Source organism: Nothobranchius furzeri, chromosome 15 (genome assembly GCF_043380555.1).
Source record: "Nothobranchius furzeri strain GRZ-AD chromosome 15, NfurGRZ-RIMD1, whole genome shotgun sequence".
NCBI lineage: Eukaryota > Metazoa > Chordata > Actinopteri > Cyprinodontiformes > Nothobranchiidae > Nothobranchius > Nothobranchius furzeri.
In genome coordinates this window covers 49,721,159-49,744,210 of record NC_091755.1, presented here as the reverse complement: position 1 = coordinate 49,744,210, position 23,052 = coordinate 49,721,159, and the positions used below count along the sequence as shown (strand labels likewise).

General features: G+C 40.8%; 1 protein-coding gene across 2 annotated transcripts in view; it reads left to right on the top strand.

Moving 5' to 3' along the window:
- lhfpl4a (LHFPL tetraspan subfamily member 4a) overlaps positions 1 to 20,567 on the top strand; it is a 51,872-nt gene extending 31,305 nt beyond the window's left edge. Inside the window, exons 2-5 of one of the 2 annotated variants that reach the window (XR_011516703.1) lie at positions 6,835 to 7,071; positions 9,835 to 9,851; positions 11,210 to 14,706; positions 14,762 to 20,567. Coding sequence is in view for 1 of the 2 variants with exons in the window: in XM_015968606.3 (XP_015824092.1) it covers positions 6,835 to 7,071; positions 9,835 to 9,851; positions 11,210 to 11,263 (308 nt within the window). In the remaining variant the exon portion in view is untranslated. Of the gene's footprint in view, positions 1 to 6,834; positions 7,072 to 9,834; positions 9,852 to 11,209 lie in introns of both variants that reach the window. The other variant, XM_015968606.3, reaches the window with a different exon arrangement.
- The last annotated feature ends 2,485 nt before the right edge of the window (positions 20,568 to 23,052 follow it).

The window sequence follows — 23,052 nt, the reverse complement described above, 5'->3', positions numbered from 1 at the left end:
CAGACCTCGACTTCCACTAGTGCTTCTTTTCTTTGTTTGCATTCGTGTGTGTGTGTGTGTGTGTTTGTGTGTGTGTGTGTGTGTGTGTGTGTGTGTGTGTGTGTGTGTGTGTGTGTGTGTGTGTGTGTTATTTTGGTGTCCCTCAGAAATCAGAAGAAATAATGGCGTGTGTTTTTGTTTAGATCATAAGTACCAGGGTACGGGAAAGGTGTTTTTGTGTTGTTCTGTCAACAATCAGTTTATACTTTTAAAAACAACAGTTACACTTTGTGGTTTTGGCCATACGTGTGTGCGTCGCATCTGTTTGTCTTTGTCATGGGCTTTTGCTATAAATCCAATCTGTAAAAATGTAGTTTTATTACATTATACTTTGAAATAATCTAGAACACAAATAAAGCACATGAAGAGATATTAAATTTCTGAAACTCATATCCTCGACTCATATCCCCAGAACGGTTCATTAGTGCTTTTATTGTATCTTGATTGGTTTGAATTTCATTCATTTGATAAACCTAGACTTGTGTACGAGTTGGTACTGAGAGAAGAGGTTCTGTTGACTCGGATCACGTGTGGGAGTGGAATTTAAGCACTCACAGCTAATTGAATGCCATAAATAACATTAGCTACAACAGGAAGTGACTCGTAAATGAGTTGCCATCCGGCTGAAATATTATGCCTATCGAGCTTCTCTGTGTGGTTCTGCTGCCATGTTTTCCAAAAGCCCACACAATAAACTTTGGATGAGTTTGATGCCGGGTGGGGGAAACATTCATCAAAAATCCATAAAATGGGTTACCTGATGCTCATCACTCAGGTGGTGATTTTATCATCTCTCATCATAGCTAATATCTCACATAAAGGTCATAAAAGAAGCTAATAACATGATGATTTCCCATGATGATTACTTCCGTTGCCCCTCCATTCTCCCATTACTTACCGCATTATCGTCATTATATTCTCTCATTACGTTGGCTCATTATACCAGCAATCATGTTGTCATTGCAACAGACACATTTTTCGAGCAGTGTGCATCCCCACCTAAAATAGAACTTGGGTTTGCATGTTTACACAGTGAGGAGGTGACTAATCTCAAATCCTCCTTCATCTGTTGCCACGAGTTCACCGCCCACCGTTTTCTCATAAAGGTTTGCCAAGATGTGAGAAACAGGTTCTGTGGGAATCACCGTAGTTTCATAGTAAAGGCACATAACTAATGAACTTTACTTTAACATACTCAGATTCAGTACCTAATATACGTTCTGTGCACATCTCTTTGTAAGCATCCAGTGGATACACAGTTTTATTTGTGCTATTGACCATTTCCAGGGAATTATCTATTTGCTCTGTTTGTTTTCAGTACTGAAGCATCTAATTAAAACACTGTAATACATGGACCACTATGGCTGAGAGAGCCTTGAGTAAAAATCTCAATTTTAACCTGTTTAACCATAACCCCCCCCCCCCCACCCCCCCACCCCCCCCCCCCCCAGTCGGGGGCCAGTTCCATGTCCCAAACATCTACAACTGTCCACATTCTCCAAACACAACTAAAACCACAAACAGCCCAGATGGGAAACAAGGCCATTTTAAATTGTAATTAATAAAGATACAGTGATATTTAAACTTTATTTTGGAAGAGCATCTGTCCTTCTCTGGTGTCTGCTGGAAAAAATAAAACCTTGAACAAATGTAGTTGAGGATCCCTGGAATAAATAAAACAATTGACTAAATTTCCTAAATGGAATTTGAACTCACAACCTCCATCCTGTCAGCACGTTCACACAGGGCAGCTCTTCTAAAAGAAAGTTCAAGTATTATATTATCTCAATGTACCAAAAACCAAAAATGGCTTTGTTTACAATCTAAACTGTTTTGATTGTAGCTGTAGCTGTGCTCGGGGAACGCAAACAATTACTGACACTTGGGACATGAAACTCTAAAGGCCCCCAATTGGGAGGCGCCACGGCCCAAAGAAAAAAGGCCTAGGGCCTAAAGGGTTAACCTTGTTGGGTATCACACTTCTCAGCCTCCCCAGGAGGGTTTACCTGTCACCCTTGTCTGGTCCACAAAGGTTTAGTGGACTTGTAGAGGAATCAAGACCATATTCTCAGTGTTCCTTTGTGAGGAATGATGGGATTGCTCACCACAACCCTAACCCAATTCACAGTTAAGCACAAGTGCTGCTGTGTGCTAGCGCTAGACAAATGAACCACATTTGCTAACTGAAGCAGTATGCACAAAGCAACAAAATCCAAACTTTTATTCTCAGTTACTGATTACTCACAGAGCTCAAGTAACATTTCCTCTAAGTATTTTTTTTTTCTCTTAGGTAAATATTTGTCCATTTACCATTTGTGTCATACCACCCACCTCTGGTCTAAAGGCTGTTGCGTTCACGTTTGGATGCTGCTTGGCTGAGATTTTCAGCTGGACCCCTTCGCTTACACCCCATCTGTGAGAATTTCTGGTATCAGCTCGTTATTCTCAGACGCAGGACCTTTCCCCAAAAGCAAAATGTGTGGAACAAATAAACGTGCTACCCTTCAGATCCACACTGAACACTGCCACGGCCTTTCCTGCCTTTAGCTCAGCCTGCTTCTTTTTCTTCAGGGTTTTGTATTGTTGCAGATCTTAACCAGCTTAGGAAAATGAAGAAAAAATGTCCCTCCAACATCTGATCTGGGTATCTAGTGTCCGATTTGCATGATTCCTAGTTCCTTCCCATTTGATCATATTTAGGAGACAAAAATAAAACTTTTAGATTAGCAAAGCTACTCAGACCCATGAACACTCGTGCAAAACACGCGCTTGTTTGTCTAGGTCAACATCCCACAATGCATTGTAACATTGCGTATAGATATATTTTTAGCTACTGAACGTTATGCTAATCCTTTACAACCACAATGAGAGATGCATCCACATTCTCAGCTGAGCTTTTTATTGACAGGCTGCCCTATTCACTGTTGAGTGACAGAATTTCAGGATGTATCGTGTGTGTTTTATGCAGATGATGTGATTCTGTTCAAGCCATCACCTCCACCATGCACCAAAGTGGTTTGGATAGGGTTCTGATGGAGGTGGGGCACTCCCATTGGGTTGAGAGAGTATTTGCTTCTAGTTGTTGCTTAGAAGTATTTTTGTGTCTTACCAGTATTTAAATTGATGATAGGAATAAGCATCGGACAAAGAAATAGCCATCTGCTTTGGCCTGTTGGAGCTGAGTTGAAAGTCATACTTCTTGATTTACAAATGACTAACAAGAGATTTTTATTGTGATTGAAAGAACAAGTTCTTGGCTAATGAGCCTCCTCCTGGCAAAGCCATAGATGAAGAGAGGAGCCTCACCATTATGAGAGTTGCGTCTCCTACACATTTAAACGAGTCAGCCGAGCCTGTTTGAGGATATGACTTTGCGATCTCCTGGCTGCCTTCATCCAGAGGTTTTCAGGTCACGTCCCACTGGAGGGAGACTCCGGGGTAGACCCACAGAGTGCCGGAGGGTATGTACTCTCTGGCTTCGGGACACCTTGAGACCCACTACGAGGAGCTGCTGAGTGTCTCTGGGGAGATGGATGAATGAGTTTTTTTCTTGGATCTAAGAAGATGGTTACACAGACGATGAATGGGTGGAGTTTATAATTAAACTGCAACAAGAAACACCTGATATTTGTAATTATGCATGCAGAAAATGTCCTAATCCAAGTGAAAATTGGGTCCTTGTTAAATTCTAGATCATATCTGTTTAAATACAGACTACACAATGAAATTCAAATATTCCCAGTTGCACACCATTTAAACTCCACAGGTGAAACCTTTGATCAGCTACCGAAGTAAGACCAACAACAATCTGAGTGAAAACTTGCATCTGGTCTGAAATGATCCTCACTTGTCAGTGGACACCACACAACCACCCCCCTACCAGAGTTGGACTGCTAGTTAAGCAGTACCATGGGCACAGAATATGGCTAAATCAGCTCCCAGGTGATACAAGCTTTGATGAATGAGCAGGTGCAAAGTATGGATTATCCTTTTAGTTGTGGTTTTGAAATTGCACAGATGCATTTCCCCAATGGGCTGCGCAGTGTGTGTTGTCTCCACTCCTGGTTTGCACGTGATGCATTTCTCTCAATTTTTCACGCTGGTAAGAGTTCCTGCTCCATTCTCTTTTCTGCTGACCTGCATGTTGCTTTCCACTAACTCCTCATTATTATGGATATGCTTGGATACACGTGGCGTTAATTCAAAAGGGAGCCTCGTCTGCTATTCTTAACGTGCCGCGAGGAAAACACTGCCATTTCCACACCGTATTTTCTGCATTATGTTTTCTCTGCCTGTGCACTGGAGGCGGCCGTTTGTTCCTGCAGCAACTACCTCACAAACACCCAGTGATCAAAATGCAGCTCCTGCAGAAAATATCCCGCTATGATGCACATATGTGAATAGAATCTATTGGTGGGGAGGATACAAACTGTTTGTGCATTCTCCTGAAAATGTCTAATGAAAAAAAAAAAAAAAGGTGTATATAGGTCATGCTCTCCATGCTTTTACCAACACCTCTAAGCTCTGTTCACAATAGCAATTTTTAAATCATGTAGAGCCGGGGTATTTAATTCTGGGCCTGGAGGGCCAGTATCCAGCAGGTTTTCTTGTTCTCTTGTTTCTCAACACACTTGATTTAGTGGTTGAATCACCTGTGCAGCAGCTCATCGGGCTCTGCAGAAGCCTGTTAATCACCTGCTGATTGAAATCAGGTGTGTTGAAACAGAGTTCAAACTAAAACGTGCGGGATACCGGCCCGCCAGGCCGGGAACTGAATACCACTGATGTAGAGGATTTTATGACACCGTCTGTGGTCAAACTGAATTTCAGAACTAATGTTGCATTTAATAATGAAATGTACAGATTTAGATACCTTTTGAACAGCCATCTTGACAGCTTGCTGTAGAAATACTACAGAAATGTCTTTTAAAACACCAAACATTTAAACTTCAAATCAGACATTAATGATTTATTTCACTTTCCATGCAAGTGGCGTTGAGTTCCTTAGAACGTTTTACACAAATTATTAATTGGCTAATCTAAGATGTTTAGTGACTGAGAAGATTATCTTAATAATCTTTATCTTTATCCTATATATGCGAATATATATTCCGACCACAACCCACAGACAAAGCTCAGTCGTGGGTAGGCATGGGTACCTTTGACATTTGAATCGATTCTGTACTAATTCCCAGTACCTAGGAATCTATACCGGTACTTAACGGTACCAATTTTAGATACATTTGAGTGTTTAATACTTTAATTCTCTTTTATAATTAAATATATATTTTTCTCAATATATAACCATATTTGATAAATATCACGATAAATAACATACAACTGTTTGTATCTTAACATCGTCCTTGTAGTTCTATAAGCTGATAATTAAACTGAAGCAAACATCTTCACTGTGAACTAAATTTACTGTGTATCTTCATTCCTTTTGCCGTCCTTTTTCTTTGATTTTTCCTTCTGGGAAGTTGGTATTTCTGAGGAGAAAGCAAATGCACCATTAGATGATAACAATGGTGGCAATGGAAGCTAATTTATCAAGCTAATGTTATCTACAGTTTATTTAGCTGCTGGAGCAGATTAAAACGATGATGCCTCACACTTAGATCGTTGTCGCTGGTTTCATCTTCACCCAATCACCTGTCGCATTTAGTAAAGTGAAGCCAAACTTTAAAGCGCGTTCATGTTCTTCCAGTTGGAAATTCGGAGTTCCGAGGAGAAAGCGAACGCACCATTAGCAAAACGGAAGTTAACATATCAAGCTAACTTTATCTTAAACATTTTATTTACCTACCGGAGCAGATTAAGATGAGGATATCTCAATTAGATCGTTGTCACTGGTTTCATCATCACCCAGTTACCCATCACATTTAGTGAAGTGGACCCAAGCTTTAGCGTGCGTTCTTTCTACCATGCTGCTCTGTTTACAACTAGCTCGCAGCGACTGACATAACACTCTTGCGCATGCGCAGCTGTCTAGGCAAGTTCTCGTTATGAAGGACGGGTACCGAAACGAGGCACCGTTTCAAGTGACGTGAATCGGTGTTCAGTCGGTACTGTGGAATTCGGTCGGTACCTTAAAAATTACCGAATTTGGTACCCATCGCTAGTCGTGGGGCGGGATCCACGGTTGTTTTACAAGCTGGCTCTGCATGCAATTGGACAACAAACAAGGTGACGCCACAGACTCGTGACTACGGGTGTCAGTCATCCGGGTAATCTGCCATACTCCATCAAAGAAGACGCAAATAAGGACTTAAGTTCCTCTATCTGCTCTTGGCTCAAAGAAAAACCCAAGTCTAAATAATCCTAAGCCGTTTCAAACAAGGCAATGCCATCTTTGTTGTTCCGCACCGTTGCATCATCCTGCCCACAAAACTGTGCGCTGTGATTGGCACAACACAATACTGCTCAGGCCAATGGTAGACCTGCTAAGGTTCCAATGGAGTGTGGCTAGACCAACCTGCAGAACAAAATCATTTTGCTACAGCAACTGATTTCTAGTCTGGTAACTAAAGACACTTTCACATTGATAATCAGACCTCAAGCACCTCGTGATTTTTATCTTGAGAGGCGCTATAGAAATGATAATTTCTTCTTCTTCTTCTGGTTAAAATTCACTGCTGAGTTCATTTTTACATAGTTTTTTCATGTGTTTTGGTTTCTTTTCACTCTGCACGTTAAACAAAATGTTTCGCTACAAACCACATTCAGTGTGACCCACATTTGCTGTGTTCACCTGTTTGTTTAACTATTCAAATCTTTTCCTGTTTCCACCTGCAGGAGTGTGCCTGGTGCTGGGATGCATGATCTTCCCTGACGGATGGGATGCAGAAGTGATCCAGGACATGTGTGGGGAGCAATCAGGAAAATACTCCCTGGGTAATTGCTCCGTACGCTGGGCCTACATGTTGGCCATTATGGGCATCCTGGATGCCCTCATCCTGTCCTTCCTAGCCTTTGTTCTGGGAAACCGGCAGACAGACTTCTATCTTGATGATCTGCAGACAGACAACAAAGGTGAGGAAAGAAAAATGAAACATTACATTTGATAGTGGTCCTTATTTGACCTAATGATTTATGTTTTTTTTTCATTTTACCATTACACATGTTTAGCTATAATTCTGTGAGATGACAAGGATGTATCGAATCAAGTCAAAATGATTTAAAAATGGGACAAAGTATTAAAAAGTCAAAAGTATAATTTCAATGAAACAGAAAAGGACCCGGATCAGCTGTTTGACTCCTCAGACTTTTCTACTTTAGGTCTGTTTCCACTATCGGACCTTCCAAGTTATTTTACCAGACCTTCATGTCCTCCATTTCACCAGTCCGGCCCAGAACTGCCACTTTCCGGAGGTTTTCAGGGGCCAACCGAGTCCCTGAACTGGGTTACGTACCCAGAGATGACCCAGTAGACTCACTGGGCAGGACTTATAGTTAACTCATGCTGATTGGTTGTGCCTCAGTAGGAAGTGACATCAGCAGACGTCGCCAAACAACCAGCATTTGGAAATTTGGAAGATTTGCTAATAAAGCAGAATGAAGCAAAAAAAAATAAAAAATAAAGAGCTGCTTGGATGCACATAATTGTGGCTCAAGATCACGGATGAAGCCAGCAGGACCACATCATCTGCAAAAAGCAGAGACCTGATCCTTTGGCCACCTAAACCGATCCCCTCAACACGTTGGCTGCGCCTTGAAATCCTGTCCATAAAGTTATGAACTGAGTCGGTGACAACGGTCAGCCTTGCCGGAGTCCATGGACGTAATTTCTTTGGGGGGGACAGGGGGACATGACCCCCCCGGCCACTTTTTCCCAATGTCAAGGTTTGACCCCTGCACTTTTTACCATCCAAAAACAATATTACGCCACATTAAATAGACACTGGTTGAGCATTAGGACCAAGCGGAAAACAACCGTTTGTATTGAAGCCCGTCTCCCATTAGAACATACTGTCCTCATGCCGGTTGTGTCCCGCCCCACTTCTAAAGACTAACTAAGTCAATGGCGAAGTCCAACTCTCACTGGGAATGAGCTCGACTCACTGCCGGCAATGAGGACCAAGCTCTGGCACCGGTCATACAGGGTCTTATTTGTCCGTATCAACTGGCCTGGTACCCTGTACTCCTAGATTACCCCCCACAGGGCCCTCTGAGGTACACGGTTGAACGCCTACTCCGAGTCCACAAAACAGATGTAGATTGGTTGGGCAAACGTCCACAAACCTTCCAGGACCCGCCTAGGGGTATAGAGCTGATCCAGTGTTCCACGGTCAGGATGATGAAAACCAAATTGCCCCCCTGAACATCTAAAAACACAAGGGAATATGAGTACCATAGCCCAGAATTGGTTTACGCTGTTGTACTGAGTAGTTTTACCCATAATGCCTAAAAAGGTGAACTAGTCCAACTCTCATTTCCATGAGCAACATTTGCTCAGTTGAAAAATGAATGCAATCTGACCTCAGTATCTCCAGCCAAATTGCTTTCAGGGCTGAATCCAAGAGTGGGGGAGGGTCCTCTGGGGGCTTTCTGACAGTTTGCATGATATTGCATCAGTGTGGCTGAATCACATTGTTCTACGCTCCATAAAGGAAGGAGAATAGGAAGTAAGGGAAAGCAGAAAGCGGTGGTAGAAGGGCAAGAGTGGCACATATTATTCTGAACAATAAACTCTCCTTATATAAAATTTTTGTTTGATCAAACTCCAAAACCCCAAAGTGCATCATCGCAAAACAACGAGCAGCGGTGGAAAAGAGGAGGAAAGATGAGACCAAACAGAGCATTAGAGGTGTGCAGACAGAGTAAAAGAGGAGGAGTGAGAGGAAGAGTCAGGGAGAATGGTGACAAAAGATGTCTTGTTTTTTTCTGACGGTCTATCTCCATGAAGGTTACCATGGTAACTGGAGATATTCCAGAGCGTGGGCGTGTCTTTCAGTTCTTATCTGATTAACCTCACTGGTAGTCTAAGTGATTTTACACAAAATTCCTTGAATACTTTTTACAGCTGATTTAGGTGTATGTTTTACTTTTTTCATTTCTAAAACATTAAATACTCTATAAATCTAATTATGACTTAATTAATACATATTCTAGATTTTTTTCCCAACAAATGTAGCTTTTATGTAATAGAGTAAACAATTGGATTTATGTTTTTCTTTCTTAAAATTTATTTAAAATTGAGTAAAGTGCAAGTGAAGTTTATATAAAACTCATTGTAGAAAGATAAAGTGGAATGATGAGTGAGTCGTGGCGTTTATTTCTTTTATTGACTTGTTCAAAACTGTAACAGCAAGCTAACCTCAAGACAACAAACAACTACACTTCCTGTAATGCTAGAGACAAACCACCGCAGTTGGTGCTCTCTACCGTAAAACACCAGATACAAAACAATATGTATCTACTTATCGACTGTATGACTCGTCTTTGCATCTCATCTAGAATATTCTGGTGCTGATCCGTAGGCCTAACTGTTGTTGATTTTGCTCAGAAAAATGAACTGCAGTAACCAGATTTGACCACAGGATGCCATTCTTACACATTGCACCTTTAATTTAAATCCTGTTTTTGGGTTTAACTGACCCAATATTTGTGTTTGAAAACAAACCTCACCCGACCTGTCTGCTGATAGCTAGTTAAAAGCAGTTTTGCTTGCTGAGCTGTGACCTGAGTGCTTAACTCTCACTTATGTAAGTGTATTCATGTTGTGCAACAACATGCACTCTTCCCAGTCATGTCTCACGTTATGCCAACACTTGTTTTCCTTTTGTGTCCTTGCAGATTTTGCCGTTTCAAGGGTAAGCTGACTTGCACTCCACACTTCCTGTGAATCATGTTTAAAGATGAGGCTCAGTAATTAACTCACGTCTCTAAAAGTAGTCTGATAAGGTGGCAGCAAACGTTCTGAGCTCAGTGTTCATTATTATGGGATGCTCATAAGCACCTAATGATTGTTGCAGTTGTAGCAGAATAGTTTATTTATTTTATTTATGTCTCCATGTTTTTGGATGCTTGCAAAAAACATTTCTTAAAATTTATAGACATATTCCCGATATAGATGAAATAACTCATCCGTGTTTCAATCAGTAGGAAAATATACAGAATTATCCTTCAATTTCTTTCTATTATTTTAGTAGTTTTTTTTTTATTGATTGTTAAAATGAGCACCTCCAAATCTGAGACCATGGTTTTTGACTGGGAAAGGGTGGCTTGCCAACTCCGGGTCGGGAGAGTGGTCCTACCTCAAGTGGAGGAGTTTAAGTATCTCAGGGTCTTGTTCACGAGTGAGGGTAGGAGGGATCGGGAGATCGACAGGCGGATTGGTTTGGCATCTGCAGTGATGCGGACGCTGAGCCGATCTGTCGTGGTGAAGAGGGAGCTGAGCCAGAAAGCCAGGCTCTCGATTTACCGGTCGATCTACGTCCCAATCCTCACCTATGGTCATGAGCTTTGGGTAATGACCGAAAGAACGAGATCGCGGATACAAGCGGCCAAAATGAGTTTCCTCTAGGGTGGCTGGGCTCAGCCTTAGAGATAGGGTGAGGAGCTCGGTCATTCGGGAGGGACTCGGAGTAGAACCGCTGCTCCTCCGGATCGAAAGGAGACAGTTGAGGTAGTTTGGGCATCTGGTCAGGATGCCTCCTGGACGCCTCCCCGGGGAGGTGTTTCTGGCATGTCCTGCCGGAGGGAAGCCCCTGGGTCGACCCAGGACACGTTGGAGAGATTACATCTCCAATCTGGTCTGGGAACACCTTGGGGTCCTGCCGGAGGTGCTGGTGGAGGTGGCCGGGGAGAGGACGGTCTGGAGCTCCCTAGTTGGGATGCTGCCCCCGCGACCCGGACCTGGATAAGCGGTGGAAGATGACGAAACTATTTACTTTATTGTTTATTTTTCATTTAAATAGTTTTGTGGTCTTTGATTTGTTAATTTATCAGTTTTTATCTTATGTTCATATCTTATGTAATATTTTAGAAACTAAAATGGTTTAGAGAGAAAACGTGAAATGTAGTTTTCAAAATAAAATGCGTGAGTAGATTTACCTTCAGAGTTCAGAGTGATGAATCTCAATGCCACAGATTTTCTGCCATCATCATTTTGTTATGTTTTCATCCAACAATCATTTAAACAAAGACCTTCCTGTCTTGTCTCCGCCAGATCGAAGTGCGGGGCAGAAGAGATCCTCGTTACGGAGTGCAACGTCTTCACTGAGGGCAACAATGACACTGAACCACTTCTGTCTTTCTCCTTCTCTTCTCTTTCTCCCGATCTTTCTATTCTCCTTTCCTCTCCAGCGATCAGGATATCACCCAATCTCAATGCCGACACCAAGTGTACAGGATACTGTAAGATATAAAAAAAAAATCTAAGGATAAACTATATTTTGAAAAAATATATATAAAAGGCTGTACAGTGCATTTAACACTCAACAGATACCTTTATGATAAAAAATATTTACTGTGTTTAAAGTCTTGATTTGTGTGAGAAATCCAATCCTTGAGATGAAGAACCATCATGCCCGTTACTTTCTGAAACCTTTCTTTTAAAGCGTTGCGATTTGTTGACTTTAGGTTTGCGTGTTGTGTTCGTTCATGGCATCAGACAGCCGACTAGCGGCACTCCTCGCACAGACACTGAGTCGAGGCTCGCAATACAGCAGCAAGTCTGTTTATTACGTGTTATAAAAAAAGAAATTTTTTAAAAGAATCAACGGGGACTCGTATGGCTCTTCATCTAAGGACTTTTAAATGAGCGGAGTTCCCCATCGCAGCTTTACAGAACTTAACATCTCTGGGAGATTCTCTACTGTACATAATCAACACTGTAAATAGCATTTCTGCTGAAAGAAAACAGCCGACAACAAAACCTCATCTGACTCCAGTGCATTTGAGTATTCCACCCTTGGTTTTGGTGTTCCTCGCGCAGGAAAAGCATCTGAGTTTGTGTTTCTATGACTCCTCACTGCTGTTCTAGACAGATCGCACAGATGTAAATAAAAATGTTACTTCAGCCAGATTTTTCACAGAGAAGCAGAGTACCTTTTTTCATGATAGGAAAGTAGACACTTCTCCTGCATCAACATGGCCTCAAAGGAAGCTGCTTATTGTAGTTGTTCACCCTCTAGTATGTAGTCATATCTGACATTTAAAAATGCACTCGTTGTTTTCCGTGCTTTGAGCTAATTTCGGCACTTGTTTCCAGTGTGCAGTTTACTCCAGTTAATGGTCCCAGCAAACAGTGATTCGTTTACTCTGCAGATGTCTTAAGACCGTGCGAACATGACCGCTGGAGTTGGCCCCAAGTGCTGCATTGTCTTAAGGTGAAGAAGCAGCGAAGGTGGGACACCCGCCTCTTAGAGATATTTCAGCTAGAACAAAGAATACATTCAAACAACGTAGCGAAAGTTGATGAGAAACATTCTGAGAAACATTTAGATTTTATGTCATCTGACCGTTTTCCAGAAAATAAAAAAAGTTTTAAGAAACATCTTGATAGATGATTTGCTGGGCTCGATTAGAATTTTTGAAAGTTTCCAAAACTGTGTTCTTTACGTTAACATATTAGAGAGTGTTTCACGCCCGCTACTTTTTTCATAACCAACACTCGCAAGAAATGCAAAGATTTCAGGCGTCGTGCAAGATCGTTTAAAGATTTAGCACTTTTTCTATGACATTGGCCACCATTAAACCTGGTAAATCTGTCATAAATAATTCGTTTTAAAGCGATCTGGGGTGTTTTTCCATTATGGGCTGCCTATTCTCTCAGAAAAACCTTCAGTGACAGGAGACTTCTGATGGTTTTCTTTAGCAGGCAGACTGAACTATTCACTGGAGATTTGTGTTAATGATGGTGGTGATGAGTCTGTCCTAAAGTACAGTCATCATTTTTTGTTCCCAGGTGTGTTTAGAGGTGGGAATTCATTCATGTGCACAAAATAAACACATTTCTAAATAATTTCAAAAGAAAGAAGTCAGTTCAGCTCTTAATTATTCATCCAGTGTTTTTCTTGTTTTTGGCACAAGTAGATTTTGGGGGGCTGTGAAGTTTCTGGTTGCATATCTACAGTTTATGTAGCAAAAATGGCCAAATGCAAGCAGTTCCTTAATGCTTTAAAAAAAAGAAATCCATGAAAATGATTCTTTCATGTGACTCCTAAAGCCTTAAATCTGGACCGTCCTGACAGTTTAATGGCATTTTATGAATTGGAGACTTTAAAATCTCAGATATTCAAATTATAATCATGCCTTAAATATTTTCTTTGGGACATTTTGAAGACAAAAAGAAGATTCTGTAATTTTCTTTCATTAATCAATATATATGTTTTATTTATTTTTTGCTTTTGTTGTTGGAACAAAATTCCTGCAGGATGAATGTTTAGCTTGGGTTCAGTTCTGTGACTCGACACTGCACCCATGAGCCAAGTAATGACGTCATGCGTCTCCACCAGTGACACTGATCGTTGTGATTCCAGTGACAAGTGGGATTCTACCGTGACAACAATGTGACAAAGTAGGCTGCTGTAATCCAGGGCACCATGGGGCTTTTATCCCTCTCAGAGCAGCACTTCAGGCTGACATACTGTAACTGAAACTCCCAAAGCTTGGGTTAAGTCATGACAGAAATAAAACTAGCTGTATGCATGGATAATTGTTTCATGGGAGACACTGGCATGCAGCGGCCCCACAAAAAGAAAAAGGTACAATCACACTGTAAGCCGCTGAAGCGGAGGGTTTCTTTCACCGAACAACACGGCCCATGGGTGGACCGGACCTGCCCACATTGGGTAAATGGCCCTCCAGGATGACGCCTGGTATGCCAGATGACCAGTCCACCCCCGACAAGGCCTAAACATTTTGGGCCATGACATCTGGAATCCATGTTACATTGTTAAGAATGCACTCTTTAAGGGATACTTCTTTTTTTTATTATGACAGTTTGAGGAGTCAGTGTTTTATCTGCAGTAGATCGTCAGTGCTATTCTTGTTAGCACAACCGTTAGAGCACTCCAACAACAAATGAAACTGAATGTGGGGATAAAACTAAATAATAATAAACAAATAAAGGCTACATTTTCCCCATCAAAACTCATTCAAAGCTGCAATCCCAAATTTGGCTAACAAAGTAGCTTAAAACATTTTTATTCATGCCTTGTAACAACGTTCTAACATAATAAAAATCTAAATATATAGAATAGACCATATCAATCCCACAGTGGGGAAATTCACTTGTTATAGCAGCACTGAGAAAAGGAAGAAAAAGAATAACCAAGTACAGGTAATTGCGCAAAGGCGGTAAGATATTGTTGCAACCTTCAACCACTAAAAACAATTTATAAAAATAGAGAATCGAATTTTCCTAATACATGCAGCATAAGGAACGCAATGCATCTTGTATTGCACAAGTACTAAACACATACTGAGCATGGCATTGGTGGAATTGTGTACCAGGATAATGCCGGTACCACTTAAACTGAGGAGTTATACACTCGTAGAGCAGATGGGATGAATGACCTACGGTAGCGTTCTGTTTTATATCTTGGATGTCTCAGTCTGCCTCTGAAGGAGCTGTCAATGGCCTCCACAGTGGGATGGAGTGGGTGGGAGGGTTTTCCAAGATGGAGGTCAGCTTCACCATCATCGTTTCACACATCTTGGGTGTTTCTCAATGTCAAGGCACCTGGCCTTGGGAGGTGATGTCTTGCGAGGCCAGGTGCCTTGCTTACGAGGACACCGTCCTTCCTTGGTCAAAGAAAATGGTTAAATGGAACAGACTTGCATCACCGTGGCCGCGGCTTCCACGGCGGTCACGTAACGTCACGTGACACGGGAGATAATGTTATATTTCATACGTATTAGTTTCAATATAAATATACAACAAGCCTTTAACTTTTAAATTGTGTATACGTTTATTAAATTAAATATATAAGTGAGTTGCTACCCACTAGCCACCGAAGCTGCAACTACTAAGCAACTAACCAACCATAGATAACTTCTTTGGATGTAAAAAAAACCATTTTCAATTAGCTGACTTACAGTACTTTTAAACTTGAAATTTGCCCCCGAAGTAGCTGCCGGCTTCTGATCTGCCGTCTTTTTGAAAGTACCGCGGTGTATTGTGGGTTATTTTTGACCAAGGCTAGGCTACAAGACACCTCCCTTGTATCCTTGCTCAGCTAGCTAAACGACTAACAAACGGAGAACACACGCCTCAGTAGAACATGAACATTGGAACACGTCTTGGCGGCTCCCGATGACGTATCTCCTAGTCAACCGGGGTGGGGCCAAGACATCAAGGCAAGGTTCCTTGGCATTGAGAAACACCCTCAGTCTGCCTCTGAAGGAGCTGTCTAAGGCCTCTGTAGTGTATTGGAGTGGGTGGGAGGGATTTCCAAGATGGAGGTCAGCTTCACCATCATCCTCCTTTCACATATCTTGTCAACTGAATCCAGAACCAGGCTAGCTTTCTCAGCTATATAAATATACTGTGGAGATTTTAAAGAAATGAAAAAATAATAATAATAAAGTGGTTCTCTGGTGTTTGCCTGAAAACCTCCACCAATAACGCGTTTTGGACCAAAAGCAACTATTGGACAATCCGGTTGCCGGTCTTGCCAAAACGCCGCACTTATATGGGTCCACCATTAATTACGCACTTTCGTATTTAGTAGCAGAACACCGCTGGTGTGAGAGGTTCTCCACTCAATAATGTCAGAGAAGGAGAAACAGTCAGGCTGCTACCACGTCAACAAAAACACTATTTGAAGTCACGGACAACAAAAGACGTTTCTGGGAAGATTCCCAAGGGGAGGGGTGTATGTCACCATCACTATTTTTCTGTGCAGAACCTAGCTTGTTTGCCGATTTGTTATGACAGCTGTACACATACGACAGTTGCTCTCGTTTTCATTCCACAACATTCATATTCCGTGCTATGGGTTAATACACTGATGGACCATCCCACTTGGGTGTCCTTTGCACAGAATGCTCTCTAGATTCTGCTAGAATAGCGGAGAAAAGTAAAAACCTTCTGCATGAAGGCAGTAATGTTTCTATTCATCTAGCACTCACCAAACAGGATTATTAATTATTATTATTAAATTAAGGTTAAAATATAAAATCAAAAGAGCTAAAACTAGAATTGTAATATAAAAAGTTATATAGATATTAAAATAATGTTGATCATAAATATATGGTAAAAAAACTATTTAAAAGCATGCATAAAGAAAGATTACATTAAATAAATAAATACAAATAGATAAATAAATAAATAACCTAAGTAATTAAATAATTTAAAAAGTGAGAGTATTCAGTTAAAAGCTAAGCTAAAAACATGAGTCTTGAGCCTGTTTCTAAAAACATGAACGTTCTCAGCAGCCCTGAGGTCCCCTGGCAGCTCGTTCCAGAGGCAAGGACCGTAGTACTGGAAGGACGCCTTGCCACAGTTTGTTCACAAGATTATACAATCCCGTGTTTCTCTGATTGCTAGCTTTGGTTTGTAGCTTGGCGTCATGAAGAAGAGGAGGAAGATAATTTGAAATTTGAACGATTATAGCTCCATCCCTGCTCCCCTGTAGGTGAACTTTGTGCCACCTTTGCTCCAAATAGCAACATGATAATCTGCTACCACGACAACAAGCCACCACAATGTCAGAAGGAATACTAAATATCACCCGAGTCTGTAATACAGACCTTTAAACCTACTCAACACCCTGCCAATGCCATCCTGCTTTTATTCAGAGTTGGTCTCTGAATTTAACAGAAAATGTGACCGACGTTCTTCTAGACGATGCTTTTCGAAGCATTTAAAACATGGGAAATGTTTGTTCTTCAGACTAAACATACTAATATGCTCGTCACCATAGATTTCATCATATTCCATCCATTAACATTTAAATGTCAACGCTCTACCTGCTGCATTCAGACAAGTGTGCATCCGCATGAGGGTTTGATGAAAACTGAGTGCTAATTTCAAATAAAAGTCAATATATTTTTTATGCAGTGCACAAAAAAATTTGTTTTTGAAACAAAACAGCAGCTAACTTTCAGCTGACTGGATGAACACATTGACCTGTGACAACATGAATGCTGTTGGATGGGAAAATATCATGACAAAGTGAAGTCTGATGCTAAACTCACAAGTTGTAAAGCCATTTCATTGGACCCAAGTTTAAACTTGTACTATGCTTTTGAGCTTGACTTGTTTTCGATGGTAACATTTGCACCTCTTTTGCTCCTGACGGGCTTTGAACTGGGACATGGAGTTGCACTGATCGCTATCTACAGCAGTTTAAACACCAACGACACCACCAAAAAAAAAAAAGAACTATCCCTCTGACACATCCACCGTGGAAAAGTCACAGATTTTACCTCAAACTGACAAATGAAACATCTACACTTACTCTACATAACAAATTTAGCCTAATTGGTAACTTTAACAGTTGATGTCTAACTTACTGAGTTAAACGGTTTAACTGGGTGGGTTACTGGTGCATTCCTGCACTATTTACCTATGAGGAGCAGATAGCTAGATATATGGTGTGTTTTGTAGAATGGTAGCTAGCTAACTCTCAGGAAGCTGTTTAAAATACTGTATTAAAGGCTCATTATGGAAATCACCAGCCAACGCGTCAAACAGAAGAAAAGTGGTTGAGGTCAGGGTTGGAACCATGTGACTGAGAGTAGCCTAGCGCTGTTGTGGTTTTCCTCGCTGGGCTTTTAAGACAATATGCTAACAGCCCTCATGTTGACCCTAATGATGCTGTCCATGCAGGCTCTGCACAGACGCCTGGCCTGCATCTATCAACAGTCTTGGTGTAGAAGTGCTGGGCCCTCATTCTAGAGAAGTTTCTTTCTATTTAACTGTGCAAGCATGAAAACTCCTCTGCTACCTTCATCTGGTGAAACAAGATGTGCATCTTTGTTTTCATGTGTACGTAGTTATCTCAAAAGAATCACTACACCTTTTTTTCCTCTTACAGTCTATGTTGGGATTTAATCATCTCCTAGAGTGTGCATCTATCATATGTTGGTACTTTCACAGGCCCAGGACAGATGTCATAAAACACAAGGAAAACAAGGAAACGAACCCTAAGGCCTCTGGTTGAGTCAGAACCTGATCCGTTCCTCTCTCTGGGGACTCTGTTCCTGAGAACTTGGCGATGAACTGAAAAAATAGAACCTTAATAAGGAACTGATCTTACCTTAACCCTGATGAGCACATATTTGTACCACTCCTGGTGCCTCTAAGAACTCTTGATTATTCTGATGTGGTGCAGAACCAGCAAAACAAGTAGTGACACGGTAGGTTTTTTTTCTACTAAAGACTACTTCTTCATACTGAGCTCTGAAACCAGGTGGGTTATTTGTAGATATGAGGTCAATTCAGTTTAAAGGCAAAAAAATAAAAATAAAAGCAACCAAGCATTGTTTTAATTAATTAATTAATTTATTAATTAATTAATTTATTTATTTATCTATTTATTTATTTATTTATTTTAGTTGGTGGAAATGTTTTAATATAAAAAAATGTGTATTTCGTTCTTTATTTCAAAATAGAATTTATTGGTGATTGGACTTTAAAGCTGAATTCACCTCAGTCTAGAACTACAAGATTATTTAGTGATGTGAAAAAATGACTGAAAAGGTATAGTCAGTGAGAAGAAACTTTCAAATGCTAGCAGCAAACAAAATGTTTGTGGATTATGTAAATGTCACTGAACTATCATCTTTTGATCATGCAATATCACATTTAAAGATGTGTTTTGTGGGTGGGAGTGGTCGGGAGAAACAAACTACTATGTTCAGTGACTTATGTTATAATATTTGATTTTCTGTTGATTCCTGAAATGAAGATGTTGCTGAAATATCATCCTCTACCATGTGTTACCATAGAAAATAAAATAACAATGATCAGTTTTGGTTTTGTACAACAAAAGAATGATATACAGATATTTGTCGAGTATTTCTGACGAGATCTTTGTTTCTGTGTTCACTACAGACTCTTTCCTTTCTCTTATAGTTTTCTTTAAAAGTATTTGGGTTTGATGTATGATGGTTGCTGTTCAGTCACATCAGACTTAACATCCCAGATTCAGTTTTGACTCAGTAACGGACAACTGCTTGTTAACATCTCAATGCCCAACATTTACAGAAAAAAAAAAGTCAGAGAAGAAAAAATATATTGTTTGTAATGTTACTTAATGAAAGACGAGCAGAAAGACCCAGAACAAGGCCCGTTTGTGGCCGTGGTTTATGCTAACTGTTGGTTTTAATTTTAAATTCTGTCTAATTCCTATTTGTGAATAGTATTCTAACTCACAGTGATGAGAATTTCTGTTATTAAAACACATTTTGAAAAAGTTAAATAAAGATATTTTACATTCATAAACCTAATCCTGATTGAATCAATTTATTTGGGAACATGTTGTAGCGACGTGAATGGCCTCATATTTGTGACCCAAAGGTCACACTTCCCCAGCTGGGTCAAGCTGTAATTTTTGTTCCACAGATTATCCATCAGGAGCCGTGCAGTCTGCTAAACACCATCTTTATCTGTCTGCTGTTCCGTCCCAAGATGAAGGACACTTCAAGATTTTAAAATAATAATTTTAATAAACTGATTTTACTGTTTATTACAATCATATAATAACCATCATAAATAATCATCATGGTTCAGTATAAATGTATTTAATTACTGAAATGACTTACTATTCTTTGGGTTAATAATAATTATTATTTATGATAATCAGTAATGTGTGATCAGTAACCAGAAGGTCTTTGGCACGTGTACACCTCATGCAGGACTGAATCCAGGGTAAAAGTTAACTTGCTCTCACATGTCTTGGCTCCATAACAACAAGCTTTCTGACGCTGAGAGGGCGTGTTCTGAGGTTTTGTTAAAACCAAATCTCCGCAGCTCAAGTTCAGTTCTTGAACCAACCAGAGGACGAGGGTCGGCTGCCTAAGCCTCAATAAGCTGTTCTGTCACGCAGATAGAATTGCTCCGAATAAACGCACCTGTAACCAGCTGACGCAAAACTCCTTCATAGTTATTGATTTTGAGACGCAAATAGTTTCATCAGTCGTTGTGACCCGGAGACATCTCAGGACCGATTTGAGTCGCACTAAGGTCCTTCTACCAACCTCGTGCTCGGAGCAAACCATCTCCACCTGACATCTCGGATCCACAGAGGGTCTCCTGAACTGGGTGAGGTAGACACTTTCCGACAGATGGCGTCTGATGCTGTTCTCTCTAAGAAACCACTCAGTTAGCTGCAAAACAATATTTTTCACCCAGAACGTGTTTCTCTCTCTGAAAGAAATCTTCTGAGATATCATCCACGCATCCAAACCTTGCATTTCATTTTTAGCTTTTCATTCAGACACAGGTTTGCTTTTAATACCAAGTTTAATATCAAAGCTGTTATAAATTGTCTGTTATAAATTGTCACTTATAAAGTGTCATTTTCAATTGACATCTTTAAAAATTGTTAGTAATAAATTCTTAACTTTTTAAACCTGACTCATCTTTGAAATGAAACACAGAAAGGTGTATATTTGGTTATTGAATAAGCAAAGGATCCATTAAGTCTTCTGTTTAATAAATAAACTTTGCCGTCAAATTTAATTATTTTGGATTAAAATATAGACCAAGGCAGTTGGTGTATGAACTTCTATCGATTGTATTAATATCCTAGATATTTATGCATAATATAAGTTCATATACTAATGTGCCTGGTCTTTCCTCAGGATCTAACCAAACTGATAGCAAACAGTGTTAAATCCTAGTATGTAGATTGCCGACGTTGCAAACTTTTTTTTGCCAGCTTTTATTATTAACGACAGCAAAATCAGCTCACAGTGAATGATCGTTAAAGTGTATCGTTAGACGTATTAGCAGCACGCATCCTGGTCTTTCACTGGAGGAAACAGGGACGTGAAGGTTTTTCAGCGAGCGACCGTTAACCTTGTTGTTTCGTCCCAAGGCCACTGATAGCCAGCCAGAGGCGTGGCACAGACTCAGCTGCTTTCATACCCCACAGCGGCAGCTCAGCTGACATCTCCGTTGGCTGTACTGTATATGAAATGGACGGACCCTCTGTGCCGTCACCTGTAGGTTTCTGAAAAGCTGAACTGAATCCTAATGGGCAGCTCCCTTCACCGCATCTGGGCCTTGTCACGCGTCTCGTTGCTGCCAGGAAAATACAAAAAAGAAGCTGAGAGCTGGGCTGTGAGGCAGATGATTGACACCCATCAAACTTTGAGCCAATGTAGCTACAAGCTAACTGAGCTAATTGAAGCTAACAGAGGTTGGCGGGTGCTTTTAGCCAGATAACTGCAGGTGAGCGACTCAGCGATCCCCCAACTTTTTAGGCTGTAACACTTTGAACGTCAGCCGAGACCTTCCTTGTAGCAAGCCGCTAGCACTGATGACTCATCTGCTATCAGTCAATCAAATGAATAATCAATCAGATTTTATTTATAAAGCACTTTTCAAGCAAAGTGCTACTCAAAGTGCTTTACAAAATGACCCCAAATTCCCATAACAGTTAAAAACATTAACAGACATATGCACACACACACAGACACACACAAATTCAAATTTATATTCCGCTGAGTCCAGATGAGCCAAGTAAGGTAAGGCAAGGAAACACCATCAGAGGAGCCGTCTGCCCCGGCAGCATCGGGTCTTCCACACTAAGTCATGGCACTCAGAGGAGGGGGAGCGTAGACCCCCACCTCCACTTAAACACTACCTATAGAGCACCCAGGAAGCAACAGTCGACCACCGGCCCCGGGGCAGAGGGCCCCTACAGAACACACCCCTAAGTAGTCATCATTTCAAGCTCTAATTACATCCAAACAGTTGAGTTATTAAAAAATTCACCTTCCACAGAGTTGTCACAAATGTAAACTTGACATATTAAAACCAAAATTATGTTTTGAACCAGGCTGTAAATATGTTTATTTCTGCTGTGAAGTTAGCAGTTTCAACATTGGAGTCAATGGGAACCTGCTCTTTTCTGGAGCCAGCCCATAGAAGATGAGGGGAGAACTGGACATCACACATACTGGCTAACGTCACTTACTGATGGTTGATTCAAATCCAAATGTAGCTAAATTTGCAGCTATTAACCACTCCTTAATAAGTTAAGTCTTTGATAATGCAAGTCATGTTACTACCTAATTTGCAAAGCTAAAAATTGAATTAAAACACCAAATTGTTTGAGATTTACATTTTACATTCATCTTCTGGACCGCTTTATCCTGAGTTCGGTTGTTGGGAGGAGAAGACCAGACGTCTCATGGGAAACAGTGATTTGTGGCCAGACTGTACGTATGCACCAAAGTTAGTTTGAAGCTGGGAACACACTACACAACTTTGACCTTCTTCACGGATATTGAAAAGGCTTGAAGTTCACACTACAACCAATATGGACAACCAATGACCTGCTGCTGCTTGCTGCTCATATAAAATGCAAGAAGATAAAACAGGGTTGGCTTCTTCCAAGTTCCTTTTGATCCTTCCTGTATCCCAACTTCTGTTTTTGTTGTTTGCGTCACACATTTCTGCAGATGAGTCGGTAATCAGTTCTCACAGCCTGACTGCATTTGGATTCAGCTCCAAAATGTAAACATCTTTGGTCCACACATTTGCAGATTTCATGTTTTCACTCCTCACATAGTGGCAAATTGTTGTTCTAACTTATATTGCAGACTGCTACGCAATGATGCAAAACTTGGCCCAACTGGTGTCACCAGCTTTAGCCAGTTGAGGCGTCACGCATGGTCGAGTGTGAAGACAGAGGGCTGAACATCTGCTCTGACTGAAGCTGGAAAGGGGGTTGCTGCACATGGAAGGGGCTGTACGTTGGGACTCGGGAACCTCATTGCGCATTTAGAAGCATAAGATCAATAAATGCTTTCGTATCTGCAGTAGCATAAGAAAAAGATGCTCGATATCTTGCTAGTAGCTTTTTGGCTTTTTGCTAATGGGGTCTG